The 20,649-nt window shown below is 33.3% G+C and overlaps 2 protein-coding genes, 1 long non-coding RNA gene and 1 pseudogene across 12 annotated transcripts; 3 read left to right on the top strand and 1 right to left on the bottom strand.

Moving 5' to 3' along the window:
• The first annotated feature begins 711 nt into the window (after positions 1–711).
• LOC103828283 (receptor-like kinase TMK3) lies at positions 712–13,819 on the top strand. 8 transcript variants are annotated; one of them, XM_033274287.1, is made up of 3 exons: positions 712–12,626; positions 12,758–12,767; positions 12,858–13,819. In XM_033274287.1, exon 1 carries the CDS (start codon positions 6,395–6,397, stop codon positions 7,766–7,768), a length of 1,374 nt encoding a protein of 457 aa, XP_033130178.1. In that variant the 5' UTR covers positions 712–6,394; the 3' UTR covers positions 7,769–12,626; positions 12,758–12,767; positions 12,858–13,819. The 8 variants fall into 8 exon arrangements, with proteins under 8 accessions (XP_033130178.1, XP_033130177.1, XP_033130176.1 ...); XM_033274286.1 differs by having other exon boundaries at positions 12,748–12,767; XM_033274285.1 differs by having other exon boundaries at positions 12,701–12,767.
• Positions 10,934–18,784, top strand: LOC103828282 (40S ribosomal protein S30). Of its 2 annotated transcripts, XM_033274288.1 has the most exons (4): positions 10,934–10,945; positions 14,903–14,910; positions 17,380–17,517; positions 18,543–18,784. In XM_033274288.1, the coding sequence occupies exons 2-4, from the start codon at positions 14,907–14,909 to the stop codon at positions 18,587–18,589; spliced, it is 189 nt and encodes a 62-aa protein (XP_033130179.1). In that variant the 5' UTR covers positions 10,934–10,945; positions 14,903–14,906; the 3' UTR covers positions 18,590–18,784. The 2 variants fall into 2 exon arrangements, with proteins under 2 accessions (XP_033130179.1, XP_009102140.1); XM_009103892.3 differs by lacking the exons at positions 10,934–10,945; positions 14,903–14,910 and adding an exon at positions 17,147–17,268.
• On the top strand, positions 12,858–13,819 carry LOC117126623 (annotated as a pseudogene).
• LOC108869125 lies at positions 14,404–16,894 on the bottom strand. Of its 2 annotated transcripts, XR_001955389.2 has the most exons (3): positions 16,133–16,894; positions 14,924–16,069; positions 14,404–14,780 (listed from the first exon to the last, which is right to left on the bottom strand). It is a non-coding gene; the product is annotated as an uncharacterized LOC108869125 (long non-coding RNA). The 2 variants fall into 2 exon arrangements; XR_001955388.2 differs by having other exon boundaries at positions 14,924–16,894.
• Positions 18,785–20,649: the final 1,865 nt, after the last annotated feature.

The raw sequence follows: 20,649 nt of genomic DNA, 5'->3' as shown, positions 1-20,649 counted from the left end.
AACTACGGTAGATCATTGGGACCATTGTTCACTTACCACGATGACTCACAGAATCGTGACTCTTGGATAAAGAAATTAATCTATGTAAAAATAAATAAACGATGTATACTAAACTTTCTTAGCACGTTACGATGATTTTCCTCACTAATTTGACCATAATTAAATGTTTTTTTTTGAATTGAATGTTAAATTTAATTCAAATAAAAATACTTTTTTACAACATTTGCATCCTATTTTTGAGTTTGCATATTTAAAAAGTCTAAAATTTCCTAACAAAGTCTCATCTCCTTGGGAAGCAATTATGGCGCATGATCACTCATCCTAAATCCCTCTTGGCCAGAGTTTTTAAAAGCAGATACTTCCGCAATATTGACCCCCTAAACGCTCCTATTGGATCAAGACCCTCCTACGCATGGAGAAGTATGCATGCGGCTGAGCAGCTGATCAGACAAGGGGCCAAAGTGATAATAGGCAATGGCCACAACACCAATATATGGCAAGAGAGATGGTTAGGAAGTAAACCAGCGCACCCCATTGATACCACAAAGCTCATTCCAGAGCAATATCGTCACCTCTTATCACCACAGACGAAAGTGAGCGACCTGATGTCTTGTTCTAAGAAAGAATGGAACACGAGCCTGATAAGCAACCTGTTTCCTCTGGAAATACAGCTTAAGATCGCTCACATAAACCTACACGGAGACAAAGGGGACGATACCTACAGTTGGGAGTATACAAAGACCGGTCACTACACAGTGAAGTCTGGCTATTGGGTTCTCAAGAACATCATTGAGGCAGAGCAGAAGGGCACAACAGTCGACCAACCAAGTCTCGATGGTCTCTACCAAAAGATTTGGAAGCAACAAACGAGTCCAATGGTACATCACTTCCTATGGAGATGCATAAGTGACGCATTACAAACAGCAGCAATGATGAAACGTCGTCATATTTCAAAAGAGGGTAGATGCATGCGCTGCTCCATGGAAAGCGAAACCGCAAATCACATACTGTTCCAATGCCCCTATGCACGCCTGGTTTGGGCAATGTCTCCCATTCATGCCCCGCCTGATGGTATAATGTCTGACTCGCTATATTCAAATATCTGTCGTGTGTTGAGCTTACAGGCACAATACCCTCAAGAAGATGTAAATGCAGAGCTGATTCCATGGCTTTTGTGGCGTCTCTGGAAGAATCGTAATGCTTTTGTTTTCCAAAACATAGACTACACTGCTCCAGATACTGTCACCAAGGCCATCGAGGACATGAAGGAATGAGAAGGAAGAAAGGAGGAAAGTGTAGAGGTTAAAAAATCCACAAGCAACAGAAGGGTTTTCAACTGGAAACCGCCAATGCAAAGCTGGATCAAATGCAACTCCAGAATCAAGGCATTGGTTGGATAAGTAGAGATTCTACTGGTCGGTTGCTGTGGGCTGGAGCTCAACGGTATCGAGGAATGGGATCACCAATAGAAACTGAAGCAACAGCTCTCAAATGGGCAATGCAAACGATGCTGAGACTGGGATACACTCAGGTCATCTTTGAAACAGATTCTATGGTATTAGCGAGCATGATTGCGGGAAGGAACCTATTTGGCCAAAGCTCTATCCAATCATCCAAGAAATCTCCCATCTTCTCTCGACAAGCCGGAGCTATAGGGTCGAGTATTACTCACGAGAAGGTAACAAGTCGGCAGATAGGATAGCGAAGGAAGCTCTTTCTTTTATGAATTATGTTTCTAAGTTGTATTCTATGGTGCCAAGTTGGTTAAAACAGATCTTTGAGGTGGATGTATCTATGTTAGGAGTGAACAATGATGTAGGTCCAAACTCTTTTGGTTAATGGAAAGTAGAAGTTGAACCAAAAAAAAAAGTCTCATCTCCTTAAGACATTTGCCTATCTCGTATCAAACCAATCTGCCATTCCACTTGCATACTCCTTATCTCCTTTTCGCTGAATCACAGAGATACATTTCACGCATTTTAGAGTTTGTCACACAAAAGCTAATCGAAGAATATAATAGTATTATTTTATAGAAGAAAATGGAAATGACGTCAAGAAAACTCCAAGATCTATAAACAATATTCAAACTATATAAGCCGATCAACATTGTTAGTAGGACCGGACATTTTATCTATTAACTTTGATTCGATTAAAATTAATATTCATTTAAAAAGCAAATTATAAATTCTATAAAAATTAGAGTCAGATATCCGCTCCGATTCGAGTTTTATACAAATATATATATATATATATATATATATATATATATATATATATATATATATATATATATATATATATCTACAATAAATATAGAATTTTAAATGTATAATTTTGTATAAATATTATTTAACATACAATTTATAAATCTCATATAAAAGTATTAAGTTAAGAAAGAAATATAAATCTTTATAAATTACAATTTTCTAAATTTCATGTTTTAAAGAAACATTTTAACTAATTTTAAAAAAAATTAGAACATATAATTTCACTAATCTTTATTTTTACTTTATATTATGTAAAATATATTTTGTAAACAAACTTTTATAGTTTTTCTAGATTACTTGTGTTGAACAAGTGGATAACATATCTATAAATATATGTCGCAAATATCTGTTAAATTTATGGATGTCCGGGTTTTTGAATATCCATATTTTTTAATCAAAACAAATCGAGAAATTAGATATCCGTAAACTGTGAAGTAAGTCATATAAATACTGAAAATCTCCTATATATTAATTGAAAATTATTTTAAAAGTTGTAACTTATATTTTGTAGTAATTACAAAAGAGACTTGATGATGTGTCATTTAATTAAAATTTCAATTTGACTTACTTGGCAACATAAGAATCAATTGAATAATTTGTAGGTCCAAAATCCAATTGCTGAGGAACATTATATTAACAATTTTTGTATCCTCCTCATTTTTGTTTATTTTTATATTATTAAAAGAAATTAAAAAATCACATTAAACATGTAATTTGGATTTTTTTCTTATATGTTATATTTTGAATTCTTGAAAATGACTTTAAATTACAAAAAAATGTTAAAACTTCCTTTGAAAATTATGTGATCAATGGCTCAATTGTTCTTGTTATAGCAAGATACAATGATCATAAAGTCGTATTAATATGAATTTTTATTTAATAGATATTCAAATTAAATAATATATATATGTATTATTTAATATTGTTTAAATTAAACTATGTACCATTTAAAATACATAAATATGTTAATTTTAAAATTTGCATAAAAAGAGTATTGAGGCCTTAATATTTTAATTTTGAAATTTGCATCGAAAAAATATCACATCAAAAATTTTGGGATTAATGGTTTAAATTTGTTTGTTATATCAAATATTTATATTAAAATATACTATATATTTATGTCAATATAATGGAAATATAATTATATACCATATAAGATACATAAAATGATTATTTTAATTTATTTACCATAAATATATTGTAAATAAACAAGAGGTATTATGTTGATTAATCTAATCTCCTATATATTAATTGAGAAACAATTCAGCATGTGTAAGGTTTTATTAATTGATATTGTTCGAAAATCTTACAAGATTTATTTTGAAAATCTTACATGATTTATTTAGAAACAATTGAAATCACCTCCAGCTTCGCTGAAGAAGCTAGGTTCCTCCAGGAGCTTAGAACATGGATTGCACAAAAAAATTGCTTTCCTAACCCTAATCTTCTTTCTATTCATCACAACACCAACAGAGAATATTTAAAAGTGTCTATTGACAATCTGAAACAGTTTTTAATGATTAACTAAATGGGTCACATACATAATAAAGTGTGTTTTTGTTTAAAAATTATTGCATACCCAAAATCAATATGAACCATCATCATTTTCGTTTAAATTTTGTCATAATAAAAATATAGGTCTTGGCAAAAAAAACTGAATACAAAAAAAAACTGAACCAAAACCGAACCAAAAAAATAGTACTGAACTTTAACAAAAATTGGTTAGATATCCGAATGGGTTCAAAATTTTGGTATATAGAAAACCGGAACCAAACCCGATCCGAACCGAAATATTTTAGGTATCCGAACCAGCTTTATATACTTAAATATATTAATTATTTTTAAATTTAATTCTAAAAGAATATGCAAAATATATAAGATGTTATTAAGTTGTCCAAAATACTTGAAAATATATACAGATAGTTATAAGTATATGTTTAAAATAGCTAGATGATATCCCAGACCACCTCAAGTTTGAGTAATAGAATGGTCATTTGACGTAAAAAAAAAGAAGCTAAATGATACTTAGAGATTGATTGTTTTCAGTTTTTGAATTAATTTTTGGTTTTTGATTTTCCAAAATCTAGTTTTGATCCAATCATTATTTTAACAAACTAGATTCCCTAATATTTAGGGCAACTAATTTTTCCATTGTTTTCCTGTGTTATGTATAAAATCTAGAATCCACATTTTTCTCGCTTCTACCCACGAAAACCATTTTGTTTTTGCTTTTTTTTTTGCAAAAAATTATTAACTTTAGGAAAAACATTTACTATCTATATTTATTATACAAAGCACATGAATAAACATAAAAAATAATAATATTATTCTTTAAAGTTTAAGTTATTGGAATTTTGTTTAGGTAAATTATTTATTTACTATTTTTACTATAAAATTATATATAATTAATTGAATTTTGTGGTAATAATTATTATACATTTATTACATTGTAACTTTATTTTTTATATAATATATGGCATTTTTATGTTAAATGTTTGAATTACATAAATTTTATGTATGACTACCATTTTTAAAATATAATTATTTTAATTTTGCTTCTATAAATATAATTATTAATTATCTAAGCAAGAAGTGGAATTCCTACTCAATATTGCTCTCCCTTAGCAGCGGGAAAGGAGTCTATCTATCTGGGACGATATGAAAATGTGTCGGCACGGTTCCAACTCGTGGAAGAAGGAGGACTCTAAATTCATTTATTGATAAGTATTTTGTAATATTTTAATTTCGTAATTTCATTAAAATTTATCATATTTTAAAAATACAAGTAAATTTTATTTAATTTGTTTAAAAAGCTTAACAGTTAACTATGTATTTTCGTTGAGATATCAATTAAATGTATATTTAATATGTAATTATTAGTTTTTAGTTAATGATATATTTTAAATAAAATTTAAAATAAGTTTTTATTTTCATAATAATACTATTTCTATTTTTTATTGTTTTTAAAATAATATTTTATTATAAATAGTATTATAGTTGAAAGACAAAAACCAAAAACCAAAATCTAAAATTACCATTCAAGTTTTTGAAAAACCAAAATCTACAGAAAAATCAAAAACCAAAAATTTAAAACCAAAATTTAAAATCTAAAAACTAAAATCCAAAAACCTCTTAAACAATCATCACCTTAATATACCTAAAATACTTAAAATATATATTGATTTTCAATCCAAATATTTAATCTAAACCAAATTTTAAGTTACGTTTAAGTATTTTGGCATACATTATTCAAAATTATATGTTCTAAATTATTTATATTTTTAGATTTTGAAATATTTAAAGTATATATAAACTTTAATTTTTAAAAAAAGTAAATAAATAAGTTATCTGAACTCAAACCCGAACCAGACCCACAAAGATGAGAACCAAACCAAACCCGTAAGGATCTGAATCGAACCGAACCAAATGGTACCCGAATACCCACATCTAATCAAATGTAAAAAAAAATTATTGATAACAAAATGTATATTGTTTATAATATTTTAATACAATATATTTAAAAAAAAAAACTCTGGGCGGAGATTATGGCGGATTATCATCTAGTTATAGTAGTATTAAATTTGTACCTATACTTAATTCCTTAATCATTAGTGGGAGCCGAAAATGCCAAAATAAAATCAATCATAGAAATACAGGCAAGAGAATAATAAATCAAAGACCATATCGTTTTTCTCATCTTGATCTGTAGATTTTTCTTTGTTTCCTTCTTACTATAAAAGTGGTCAGAGAGTTGCCAAATTTTCATCCAAGTTATGGTAGAGTATTCAATTCGTACCCATCCTCAATTCCTCAATCATTAGTGGGAGCTGAAAATGCCAAAAAAAAAATCAATCATAGAAATACAGGAAAGAGAATAATAAATCAAAGACCATATCGTTTTCTCATCTTGATCCGTAGATTTTTATTTGTTTCCTTCTTACCATAAAAGTGGTCAGAGAGTTACCAAATTTTCATCCAATCAGTCAATCGTTTCGATCTTCTTACTTAAAATATGATTTTCCCATTTTATACTGTTTATCTATTATTAATAGAGAGAGTGTCTCTATCCCACAATCACACAACACTCTCAAGTAGTCTCAATTTTCCATCTCATTTTTCCCGCGAAAATGACGAGATCACATCTTTGCCTCCTCTGTCTCCTCCTGTCCCTTGTGAATTTCGCCGCTTCTCAAGACGATGCGACGATCATGCAATCCCTCAAATCTACTCTTCATCTCACACCAGACGTGGACTGGTCGAACCCTGACCCTTGCAAATGGCCCAGCGTCCAATGCGACGGAAGCAACCGCGTGACGAGGATCCAGCTTAAACAGAAAGGCATCAGCGGGACTCTCCCTCCGGATCTCCAGAAACTTTCCGAGCTCATCGTCCTCGAGTTATTCTCCAACAAAATCTCCGGCCCGGTTCCTGATCTCTCGGGACTAACGCATCTACAGAGGCTGAATCTACACGACAATCTCTTCGAATCGACGCCGGCGAATCTCTTCTCGGGGATGAACTCGTTGCAAGAAGTGTACCTCGACAACAACCCTTTCGCTTCTTGGGAGATTCCAGAGACTATTAAAGAAGCCACGTCTCTCAAGAACCTCTCTCTCGTCAACTGCAACCTCGCGGGTTCGATTCCTGATTTCTTCAGCTCCCAGACGCTCCCAAGCCTCGTTTCTTTGAAGCTATCTCGCAATAATCTGCAGGGAGTGCTGCCTTCCAGCTTCGGAGCTTCCTCGTTACAGCAGCTCTATCTCAACGGACAGAAGCTATTCGGGTCTATCTCGGTGTTACAGAAGATGACTTCTCTCGTCGAGGTTGATCTGCAAGCTAACACCTTTTGGGGTGCCATCCCTGATCTCTCTGGTTTACAGTCTCTCAGGTTGTTCAATGTAAGAGAGAATCAGCTCACTGGTCTTGTCCCACCGTCCTTTACTGGTCTCAAATCGCTTACTGTCGTGAATCTGACTAATAACTGCTTTCAAGGACCAACTCCCTTATTCGACAACTCCGTCGCTGTTGATATAATAGCCAACACGAATAGCTTCTGTCTGGAAACTGCTGGTGCTCCGTGTGATCCTCGCGTCGAGGCCTTGCTTTCTGTAGCTGATTCGTTTGGATATCGAGTGAAGCTAGCCAAGAGTTGGAAAGGGAATGATCCGTGTGGTCGTAGCTGGCTTGGGATTACTTGTTCTGGAAGTAATGATGTTACAGTGGTCGATCTTGGGAGGCAGGAGCTCACGGGTACGATACCTCCGAGTTTTGCTAAGCTTACTTCCTTGGAAACCATCAATCTTTCTAATAACCAACTCACTGGGAGTATACCGACAGAGCTTACCAATTTGCCTATGCTTAGGACACTCGATGTGTCGAACAACGACATCCACGGTGATGTGCCCAAATTCAGCCCAAGTGTGAGTGTGGTGACTACTGGTAACGTTAACATCGGGCCTGTCTCACCGACTGATTGGAAATCCTTCAGAAATAGAATATAGATCATTTTTTGAAAAGCAAATTTAAAAACTAAATGAAATTAATAAAGGAAATTCAAAATTTGACCTAGTTGTACTACACCCACGTCTTCTTTCTTTATCTAAAATTATAAATCAAATTATCTGCCGAGAGCATCTCTAACTCCACTTTATATTTCATTTTTTGCTTTATTTTGAAGTAAGTTTTGCTTCAACCTTATTTCATTTTTTTGCTTCAAAATGAAATAATGAACATTGTTGTTTCAAATTTGAAAATCTACTGTACATATCTTCATTTTTTTAAAGATGAACTTTTTCGTTATAAATTGGTACTTAACTTTTATTTATTCTTATCTTTTGACGAAATAAACTATATATGCTTTAATATAATCCAATTAATTTCAAAATTTTGACTATTAATTTTATCTAATCAGATGTTTATATCAAAAAACATATGAATATGAATATTTGTTTTAAGAACTTTTTTAACTCGATTTAAAAGAATCAAAGATAAATAAGCTCATTTCTTACTCTAAACATTTTTGTTAATCAATTGTAGAAAAATATTATATATATGGTGTTTTTTATACAAATTATGATGTTTTGTGTTTGTTTATTCATGTTATGTAATAAATTCATTATATGAGAATATTAAATTTATATGAAATAATAATTATGTTGGATTATTTTTAAAACAAAATAGTTAGGAAAAATAAGTAAATATAAAAAAGTATAAGGTGTCTATTAGTAATTAATGATAAAGTAGAGATGAAATATACTTGGAATATTCTTTTTATAAGAAAGAAATGAAGCAAACCATTGGAGTGATTGCTACTTCATTTTGAAAAAAAAAATGAATTTTTTAAGATAAAATTGAAGTCAACCATTGGAGATGCTCTAACTACAAAACAACATGCACACAAATAAAAAGTTTGCAGATAACAAGGTCAAAAGAAAAGCTAAAAAGGTAAAAAGTTAAAACTAAATGAAAATTTTGATTTATATGATATAAATAACACGTGTTATGAGAATTCGTGAAATGTTTTTAGCGATTTAAACCCCTAACTATTTTTAGATCAGATGGAAAACCCCCAATTAAAACTTTATGTTTTTAAACCCTCAACTATTAAAACGTTAATCCACCGTTAATATCGTTAACCTTCTGTTAACACAGTCATCTTTTCTGGAGGGATTCATGTTATATTAACGAGGTGTTTCATATAATCACATAAACGTCACGAGAAGCTTACAACCGATGGATGTTTTAGTGATTTAAACCTCCAAATAAAAACTCATTTTTTGGTCTTGGAGAAATTTTAAATTTGCAGTTTTTGCAGAAAAACGTGATTTTCAGTTTTTGCAGGAAAATTCGATTTTAAGTTTTTAGCAGAAAAAATTGATTTTGTGGTTTTGGCAGGAAAACCCGATTATTAGTTTTGGCAGAAACTTGATTTTTGAAGTTTTGGCGAAAAAATGTGTTTTCGGTTTTACGAGAAAAATTGATTTTTGATTTTGGTAGAAAACCCTATTTTAAGGTTTTGGCAAAACAACTCATTTTACGGGGTTTTATGTGAAAGCTCGATTTTTTTGGTTTTGGCAAGAAAACTCGTTTTTGATTTTTTGGCGAGAAAAATTGATTTTACGGAGTGGTGAGAAAACTTTATTCTGCATAATCGAACAAATTTAAAATTCCAGTATACAGTTAAATATTGTATACAATTTATATAAAGCAAAATAAAAGAGCTAAAATTAAGCCCTAAAAATTTTAAGGCTAATTATGTTCAAGCCTTTAAAGCTTTGTGTCAATGTAAGGGTTTGTGCTAAAAGTTGGCCTACAAGGTCAAGGATAACCCTGGTAGGTTGAGCCACATTAATATTCCTACTGATGGTGTTGAATACACGCCGGATATAATTCTCTATTACTATTCTATTCAGAACCGACTATAAAATAAAGACAAAGGAGAAAAAGGGATCCAAGCCTCAGAATCACATACCAAAATTATACTCTTTTTACAATCAAATTCACTTGTATTCTTACACATCTTGTTCTTCATCATTATGTCAACTTTGAGTATCACTAAGAAACTTTTTTCCATCTTTAAGTCTCATACGCATTATCATTTTGTTCAATACTTGTTCAACATATTAGATTAAAGCATAACCATAATTTATGAGTGGATCATCTGGTCCGTCATTTGGCGCGCTAAAGGAAGGAGGTGGGAATTAATACAAAAACCCTCTACAGATCCGGCGTGAAAACCAAATAAAATTGACTGGAACACACACATCTGATTTATCCGGAGCAACAAAAATCACGGGTTCCACCCTGCATGTCGTAGGACAGCAATTCAACGCCGATGTAACTCACATCACCGTAACACCACCGACATCACCAATTGCCAATCTGGACGAAACTCTATCCCATGCACCATGCGAGTTACGAAATGTTTCCTTTATCTTGATTCAATGTGCAGGTCAGACGGAGGTTATGGGACATCAAGCTTTACAAAGCTTAAAGCAACTCACAAAAATATTGGGTGAATAGCTGGAGCATATCGATTTTCAAATTGCTTCGTCACCAAGAATCCCCCGAGAATAATAGTTTAGACAATAGTAACCATGAATCCATTTCAGACAACATACCACAAGCCTGAAAAAAGAGATCATCATCTTGAAACAAACATTATCCCAAGCTACAACCTATCTCTAGTTGATGAAATCAAAGATCCACCGAGTCACCAGATCGGTCCTGAAGTTGTTCACGGACCGCTTAGCCAACGTTCCCATCTCGAACATCTAACCGAAGATCTCCTCTTACAAAGGGAAAACAAATTCATGAGCTCATATTACAGTTTTCTGCATTACAATGGGACAAACTTCCTTTGACGATAGATAGAGATACCAGATATTTGCCTACTCTTTGTCAAGAACCTAATAAGAGCAGTAATATCGTCAAAAATTGGACCATATCAACATGCTTATCTTTTTCAGAATGAGACAAATGTTTGTGTCTTTTAATCATTGAATAATGGTACCATCAAATAAGAATTCATTGATCATACAAGTCAAATCTCCTTTCACTATGTCCTAAAACTTCTGAAAAATAAAGCGCTCGTTCCATCAGGGTGCATCGCAAATGTAAGTTTTACCTCTCATTCTGTAACTGAAGCTGTGAGTTTCTGATTTATCGCATCTGTGATTGTTGTAAAGATATTTTCCAAAAAGCGTCATTTATTTCTTCTGAATTTGATGATTCGAAATAATATGATGATTCGGAAAGTGTTCTAAAGTAACCTGTAGCAATGGCTCTCATTATCTCCCCATCTAGTCATCTTCCATAATATTTTCTGAATTGTCTTCAGCAGTCCTGTTATATTTTAATAGATTAGTTACAAGGACATGATGAGAATGGACTATATTATTATAACATACCCTGGACTTATATTTGGACTGAATGAGATTAGACTATAGTTTAGAATGAAGACAGTATATTTGCGTACCATAAAGCCTATTCATTAGGCCCAAATAATAATAGTTTGGGAATCTGTATATTAGGGTTTTCGTAGCTTCTTTTAATTTTCTCACTGTGCCGTCTGAAGAGAAGATAGATCAGACGAAAATGGAGAAAGGCAAGGGAAGAAAGGAGGAGATTGTTACCAGGGAGTACACTATCAACCTCCCACTACAAGAAATATTGGTTTTGATAGCAGTAGAGGATAGTGTTTTTTTGTCTTTATGCTATGGTTGACATAACCGTTAGTTTTAAATAGCATTTGTATATTTTGAAACGCTATGATAACGTAGTATATTTGGAAACGTTATGATAGCGGATGTTTAATAGCAAAATAATTAAAACGCTATGTTTGGTTTATCTAATCCCTAAACCCTAAACAAGTTTTTAAACCCTAAACTCCAAGTATAAACCTTAAAAATCTTGTGTTCTCACACTATAACTTCAAATCTTGAATTTTAACTCAAATTTATTCTTTTTAAGTTTAATATATAACTTCCAAATACACAAACCTTAATTCCTCAATCAAACTCTATACCCTAAATCCTAACATGAAACATGTATAAACCATACATCCAATACATATAAATTTCAAATCTAAATTTTTATTAATCTAACAAATTTTAAATCTAAATCTTAATCACAAATCCTTATATAGTAACTATAACCCTTGTACTTTCAAAATTTTTAACCCTAAAATCATAACACAAAACACTTTACACAAACTAATGATAAAAACCCCATTATGCAGTTTTTGAAAATCATATAACCACAAAAATCTAATCAAAATTTATATTTCATATGTTAAATTACAATATATAATCTTTACATTTAGGCAATTTATAAAACAATTAAAAAGAAATCTAAAAACAATTTTAGTGCTTCTTTTTATGACCATTGATTGATTCTAATCTAAGGGCTGAAATTATTCTTTTGTCTATCTCCAACCTTCTCTGTCATTGGTTAATTTTTTTTCTGAAAGATCAGGGTTCTTAGCCATTGATGCAACGTAATCCAAAGGCCACAATTTAGTCTCTCTCTTTCTCACTTATCTTCTCCTATACGACTTTTTATTTTTCTTTCTTCAGCGACAACATCGAAGATGAACCCAATGAGGGCAAAGCAACTGGTTGTTGGACCACCATCGAAGAAGAGACGACGGCACCGGTCTGAGTTCGTCGCTGTCGTCACCGGTCTCGAACTCGGAGGGAGCATGGTGGTGCTTAGTAGCGAGGGTGATTTCTGAAACGGCGGCAGAGAGAGGAGGCGTGAAGAGTTCGAGGTGGTGATGAAGTTTTGTCAAAGCAAAGCCCTCGCATCATCGCAGTGCTCATCCTCTTGTCCGGTGACGTTTTAAAACTCCTGAAGCAGGTTCGATTGTTTTGACTCTCTCTCTCAGCATCTGTGTTTTCTTAATTTTGGGTATTAATTTTTAGGGTTTTCAGATCTGTTTATCCATGTCAGTTATGGTTCCTTTTTTTTTTTTGGAAAGCCAATGTCAGGATTACACAGGTGAAGTTTGGATTGTTCTTTTAAGATGTATCCTCGGATTTGATTAGTGAATCACGTGTTCTGTTCTGAGACTTTCATTTGATTCTTAAGATGGCAAAGGAAGCTAGCAGTGGTGGTGGAGGTGAAGCCGAGCAAGAAGAAGAAGAGAGGTGGAGAAAGAGAGATGACAAAGACACAAAAGGAAGAAGAGGATGCGGCGAGGTGGATGGGAGAAGATTAGATTTAGATTTATTTTTTAATCTGGGTTTAGACTTCTTTTTAATTTTGGGTTTCGTTTTTGTAATACAATTTTAATTAATAAATTAATTTTAATTATAAATCAATTTTAATTTATAAATTGCTATCTCGATATATATTTTTTAATTTTTTTTAATTATTTAATAAGATAATAATAACAAAAAAGAAACGTTATAAAAAAATATTTAATTGCATACATAAAAGCGCTATAATATATAACAATAAAATAGCAGTGCAAAAAACCGCTATCTAATGTGCCTGACCTACTATGACGGGCGATGATACAGCGCTTCATAAACCACTATCGTATCGTTAGATAGCGTTTTTCGTCCGCTAATAAAAGTTTTTTTTCTTGTAGTGTCCACAGGCACCTTCATAGCTGATAAAAATGTTGTGACATCTCTTTGTTTGTAGAAGAAGATTATTAGGACGAGCCATTAACATCATCTCCTTCCTTATTGCTCCATGTACATTTTCGTTAGGGTTTTACAGATGCTGATTGATTCGATCGATTATAAATATATGTACGCAGCACATTCAAGAAGAAGGCACCCAATGTCATCAAAGAGATTATGAAGTTTGCACTGAAAGCAATGTGAACAAAGGATGTTAGAGTGGATGTTAAGCTCAACAAGCAGATATGGAGCAGGGGAATCCGTGGTCCTCCTAGGAGAGTCAGAGTCTATGTTGCACGTAAGAGAAATGATGATGAAGACGACAAGGAGGAGTTTTACTCTCTTGTCACTGTCGCTGAGATTCCTGCTGAAGGATTGTCTGGTTTGGGCACCAAGGTCATCGATGAAGACGAGTGAAAAAATGGTAGATTTATTCACTCATAAACCCTTATCATTGCAACCTTTTTTGTTTGTTAAATCGTTAGATGAAAGACATAAGACTTTGCTTGTTTTTGATCACTTGGTAATTTATATCTTACTAGTGGTATTCCGGCGCTACGCGCCGGGTTTATATGTTTTATTCTTATATAAATTTATAATTTATGTTATAATCGTTTTAGTAAATAGAATATGTTTAAAATACGAAAATAAAAATATGTTGAAAGAGAATAATACATTTTCGATAGATCTTTGTTAGCGACTATAAGGTATGATTTTGTTTTGATATTGATTAATTCAAAATGGAATAGCGTAAGTGGTTGTGACTAATTGATTCAATAAAATAGAATAAATAACCAATAATAATAACAAAGTTCATTTAGTTAAAATTTAAACAAAAAGCGTTATATACAAACTTATACACGTTTTAGACTTTGTCTTTAGTTGCCCCTTTCTTATCCGAGTAGTTGTTCTCAGAGTTTAATATCCAAGTGTGTTTTGTTTTTTTTTTGTCACCAGCAAAAGTTATCTAAATACGTTAATACCCAGAGCTTAGAAACAAATGTCAACCAAGACTTAGATGGATTAAGACGAAATATTCTTTTATTGATTTAGAATATAGGAAATGTGAAAGTAGAACCATAAATATTTTCTTTAAAAACACTAAATGAAAAAAAAGCTTGCGAGAAAGTGGAAGAGTCTTCACTTGGCTATCTTCAGCATTTATGCTTTGGGTTCCTTCTTAAGCTCCCTCTCTGTTGTTGAAACATGTGGCTCCTTTGCTGAGCTCCCGACTGTGTTTTCCTCAGTTCCTGTTGTTTCAGTAAGTGGAAGCCACCACTGCAGGTGGCCTGATCAGTTGCAGACAGCTTATGGTTTTTTGAGCAGATGCAGGACACACATGAGGCTCCTGGCGTATCGTCACCTAGGTTGTTGTCCCCGCCTGTCCAAACGCATTATAAGATGTTAGACTGTATGTTAAAAGGAGAAATACATAGTATATGAAAGAGTTGGTAAACATGTAATGCAAAAGTTGCAGTAGGGCTAAACTGGTGACGATCAAAGAAACATGCGTATAAAACTAACCATGAATAGATGGATGATAATAACCAAAGCATCGAGGCCCTATTCCAAATTTTTTTTAAGATCGAAGATGTTGCTGATTTGTTGCACCGCTTTATAAATAAGAGAATGTTAGATAAGAAACCGAAGTTGTTTTGGATATTATTATAATAGAAAATACTTTCACATATCTCATTAGCAACAGTTTTCTCAAGCAAGGAAGCATGATCATCCCAAGTGATTTGATCAAGCTTTAAAGAAGCAGGAGTAAGCCACATCTGTAGCATGACTAATGAAGATCAACACATAGGATGGACAAAAAATGCAACCCTCCAGGAAGAGTATTTTAACAACTCAAAGAGAGTTTCATATGTAGGCTTCAGAGCATGTCTCATATTCCACTCAATGCGATAGGAAACAATAGATAAAGCCTCATTATCTGTAGAATGAACCTCTCCATCGTCACCTAAAGAGGGCTCGTTCATCTAGAGAAATATATTGAAGAATATCAATCAAAATACAAAAACAAAAGATTTACTGGGTGCATCCTCAACCCCAAGATATTGCCTAATGAATTTCTAGACTTGCTCTCTGTTAACATCATATTCTTTGGCTAAAGCAAGCAGTAGATTCAAACGTTCTTGATGAAGCTAGAGGATAGAGTTTCCCTAAAATCATTTTGAGGGTAAGTAAGAACATGGAAGAAGCAATGTAAAGATAGTTTCTTACCTCTTGAAAGTCAATAAGAGTAGTGTCTCAGACACCAGTTTTATTCGCTGATTATGCAAAGAGTAGTGTCTCAGGTAACATCAAACCTACTGAGCTTGTAAACAGCTCCCTCTTTCAGCATATGTTTAAAAGTGTTAAGGCGATGAACAAATATGGAACCTTGGAGAAGCGTTGTCGCTGTTCCTTCTTGAATCAAAAAGCCTGCCATAAGAACACACCAAACTTGTAACCAAAAGACTTTGGAAAGAAAACAAACAAAAGCAAATCCTGCTTTTATAAGAGATGAGTTCACAATCTGCGACAACAGCTGCCTTTGGAGACTTTCTAGATATCTGATCTTTTCGATTGAATTTTCCACACTAAAATTCTACCACATGTCTGAAATCCACATGCTTACTGTGAAAGCCAATCTGTTTTCACTATGTAAGTTTTGATTTGCTCCTGTTGAAAGTTGTTTCTTGTCAGATTCAAATGATCAAATCAAAAGGAGGGAAAGCTCATTACCATTATCGTCGTCTAGACGCACCATCTCAAAGTTCCTCAGTCATCAGATTGTGCAGCTTCGTTGCGAGATTTCTCAATTTCGCAACCGAATCTCCATTACAAAAGAAAACTCATGATGCCTATCGTGATTTCTAGCCCTAGCGGCTGCTGTCTATCTATTGGAACTTTGAGTAAGAGGTAATTTTGCAAAGATTTATTTGAACAATAAATATATGGTACAAAGACTTTGAAGAGTTAAATCATGTGTTACAATTGATGGTAGAGTTTTGGAAGCATTAAGAGAATCGTGGAAGTGTAAAAGGTGAAGCTTTGGTTTTTTTTTGCTTAAATTTTGGTGTTGGTGACGACATATCTTGTCCTCCGGCCAACTAAACGCTCGTTACGGGCCATGACCCACTTTCCTTTGCCACTAAAAAAAGTCGAGAACACACGAAGAAAGAAGAGGCCACGTGTTCAAAAACGCCCATCCTTATTTGGTGACGTGGCGGCCTAAGGAGAGACTAAAGTCTCCTTTATTGTATAAGATGTTATAAGTTCCAGAGACAAGAACAGATTCGAGTTTGGTCTTGTTATTTTGTGAGTCCTTACCTGACTGGTTTTCCATCTCTGTTACGTTTTGGACTCTTGAATTGGTACCACATTAAATTCGAATTGAGTGTATAATCTATAAAAAATCATAGACTAATTTCATTTAAAAAAACAAAAGTAAGAAAAAATCATCCATGGTCCGAACAAATATAACTGATGGATAATGTAGAGATCGCCAATGTCTTCCTTATGAATCGTTTGGCATTATGGGCACGACAGTGATCATATTAAAGAGCTTGTTTGTAAGAAACCTCGAACCAAAGCAAATGGTTACCAGTTAGACCGGGGTAGAAAACAGACCAGTTCGGTTCGGTTGTAAGAACCTTGAACCAAAGCTAAATTAACTTGCTTAAGGTGTTTGGAAACACACTTGGTTTATATAAATACCATTTTAAACCCAAAATATCCATTATAGCCAATTAAAGGAGTATGTATAATATATAAACCGACGGTATTATTCCTAACCCTAGAAAAAAAGGTGTCACCTAACGTCGGCGCATACAGCAACAAAGCAGAGAAGCCAGAAGTGTCTCCGTAATTGATCATGGGTGATTGATTCCTCTCTACAAGTTGTTTCCTTTACGCTTCGAGTTACCTTTAGAATTTTTGGTGATTGTTCTTGAAAATATTGCTGATCTTGTGTGTTTAATGAATCGCAGGGAAGGTGCACGGTTCATTGGCTCGTGCCGGTAAGGTGAGAGGTCAGACACCGAAAGTGGCCAAGCAGGACAAGAAGAAGAAGCCCCGTGGCCGTGCTCACAAGCGATTGCAACACAACCGCCGTTTCGTCACCGCCGGTATATAGCTTTTTTACACTTTCTGTAATAGGATTCCTAGGTCGTTCATTTGTTACGTTGGGATCGATCTCAGAAGTTGAATTAGTGTTTTGTTGATCGATATTGTCACTCCTTTGGTTCATTTTAAACGTATTAGGTCTTCTGATTAGTCATTTTAACTTTATTCTTGAATCACAAGCTTAATATGTGATTATGAATTCCATGTTAAATTTTGTTGAGCAAATCGGATTCCAACCAGTCAACAGTTTGTATTGTTCACCATTAGATTGCATTAGGTCTTGGTTTAAAATAGCGCTCGCTTTGGTCGCCATGGCGCAAAGCGAGGTCTTGCGATGTCCTCATCGACTTGACACCTCAAGGCAAGGCAACATACACAAAGCGCTCGCTTTGAGCGCTTTCTTATTAACCTCTATGGCGACCAAAGCGCTGCCTTATCGAATTTAAGCTAAACCAAATTGATTTGTGCACAATTAGGTAATGAAACCGATCTAGGTTTGTGATTGAAGCCTTTGCATCATATATAATTTATCTCCAAAGCCTAATCTGACCTTCCAAATAAGAGCTTTACAAGTTTTTCATAACCGGTTTTGATACTTGAACATTACGTGTAGTAAAATGATGGTAGTTACTGTTATTGGCTTCGTACACAAAGCGATCGCTTTGTGTCGCCATGGCGCAAGGCGAGAGGCGAGACCCTCATTGCCTTACCTCGCCATGCGCCATTTAAAACCAAGCATTAGGTTAGTTGCATAATCTTGTGATTTTGTTTGTTTAATACAATACTTGATGTTTTTTTTTTGACATTAGCGTAGAGTGTACTTTGATTAAATGTTGATCATCCACATGAACATTCGTCTCAATCGTATGAAGTTTGTTAGAGATGTTTTAGTCCACTCTTAATATTCGATCACTGATATAATAGTTTCTGAAAAGTAAACACACTGTGATCATGGTATTTAATAAGTTTGTTTTAAAATTTAATCGACAATTGGGTTCTTATTCGATTATTTTTGTGTTGTCTTCAGTTGTTGGCTTTGGCAAGAAGAGAGGACCAAACTCATCAGAGAAGTAGACATGAACTGTTTCAGCTTTTGATTGTGGTTTTCTTGATTATTTGAATGGCTCGTTAGTCTATCAACCAAGCCGATGGATGTTGTTGAGCAATTGTTTCTTTAATCAGTTTCATTTGGGTTACATCTGTTTCTCCTCTGATTATGTACCATACGTAGTGACTTATAAATTTGATTATTTACTAGATTTGCATATTCATTACTGTGTTAAATTTAAGTTTTCAGAATGTATTATAGCTGCGACAGGTGAAATCTGTGATAATAGAATTTAGAAGTAAATTTAATCTTACTCATCTCTATTTACAGAGGAAGAACAACATTTCTCCATATTTCATTTTATAATTTGGAGATTGCTATTTTAGAAAATAGATAATAGCAAATCTCATCTTTATAATAAAATTCATTTATTCTAGCGTAAAATTAATGAAAATACAGTACATATAGTTGAATAAGGTTCTTTTGCTAAACTTTAGATGAGTTTGCTTATATTACCTCAACAGGAATGTTCACTACAATAAAGAGTACCGCACTGTCATCACGCCGGAGAGTTCCATCGAACCTCGAGATCTCCTCCAACTTTAAAACACTTCAAAACCTAGACACGCGAACTGAGAACCAAGAACCATCGCTTTCTTTCCTAAGTCGTCACCTCGCCGGAGAGCTTCATCGTCTACCGAGATCTCATCCGCAGTGACCCAATCCTACCTTAATGAAAGAAGTCATAGAGCTTCTATATCGGTATGCGGTTTCTCTCAAAATCTCTGCCAGAAGTCGATGTTGGAGTAGACGATGAGTTCTTTCAAGCCTATAGAGTATAATCTCAAGTGATCAAAACAAATTCACCAATGGTCTCAGAAAAGAAAATAGTTTCAACTGCCTCATTATCTTGCTTACCGATTATCTTGCTCTCCGGATCACTTGAGATTCACTTAATCTCCCGGGTCAGCATAGTACTCCAATACCTGATAAGGATTCATGTATGCAAAATGCAACCTAAACATGGCTAAATCCTAATTTATATGATCAAAATGCACATGGGTAAATGGATAAAAGCAAAGGGGGATTATATCTCACATACCGAAGTAGCATGGAACCAAGTAAAGCTCTATGACTTCTTGCATAGTCCTCAAGAACTGGAGAGGCTCTACTGTGAGATACATCCCCTTAACAACTAATAACACTCCATTTCAATCCGATTTCCTCAAACCCGGCGTCGGCATCGGACCTTTCTATATCGGTATGCGATTTCTCTCAAAATCTCTGCTGCTTTTCTTTAGTTTCGGAACTCGAGGATCAGTTAATCACATTGGTCGTGCCTTAACAGACGATATATATAGGTTCAAGATATGTCACTTTTTGAAATCAATATCTAACAAAAAATAAAAAGTGATGTAACCGAGTTTATCCTTTTTACTCAAAACAGGTGACAATAGAGGTGAAGAGAGTACTACTTTATTAATTTTCACATATCTAATTAAGATGAAAACATAAAGACACTTAGTACATTTTTTTATTTATGATACATAAAAATTACAAAATTACCTAAAATTTATAAACAACCAAGAGAAAATATTTATCAATATTATAATTTAATTATTTTTAAATTTATTCCCGTGCTCATCTAGTTACTTTGTAAATATACATATTTGCATTGTGTAAACTTATATTTTAAAAGAAAAATATTTTTTTATTCTAATATTAAGATCATCTATGTGAACTTTTTTTTTATAAAATCACATTATATACAAATATTTGTTTTCATATAAGAATATATAGATATAAGAAAAGTATTTTATTACTTCAAAAGTATATTTTATATATTTAAAAATATATTTTAAATGATATTTTACTATTTTGTGAACTTTCCTTTTATTATGAAATCATATTATATATACATATATTTTCATTTTTTTTTCTTAAACTTTATAAATATTTCCTTTTTATTTTATATTTTTATTTGAATTTTTTTATAAAGTAAATAATAGTATTTAAATGCTTTTTTGAATTCATTAAGGCTATCATAGTAATCAACCACCGTGAGAATTAACGTGAGCGTGATACC

This window comes from Brassica rapa, chromosome A07 (assembly GCF_000309985.2).
Source record: "Brassica rapa cultivar Chiifu-401-42 chromosome A07, CAAS_Brap_v3.01, whole genome shotgun sequence".
Taxonomy (NCBI): domain Eukaryota; kingdom Viridiplantae; phylum Streptophyta; class Magnoliopsida; order Brassicales; family Brassicaceae; genus Brassica; species Brassica rapa.
Note: the sequence above shows the minus strand (reverse complement) of the source record. Positions and strands in the feature narration are given on the sequence as shown.

Excerpts from the sequence above, each read along its gene's own strand:
- LOC103828283 (XM_033274284.1), top strand. The coding sequence starts at position 6,395 with ATGACGAGATCACATCTTTGCCTCCTCTGTCTCCTCCTGTCCCTTGTG.
- LOC103828282 (XM_033274288.1), top strand. Across the intron at positions 17,518-18,542 it reads CCGCCGTTTCGTCACCGCCG|TTGTTGGCTTTGGCAAGAAG; the intron begins GTATATAGCTTT and ends TGTTGTCTTCAG.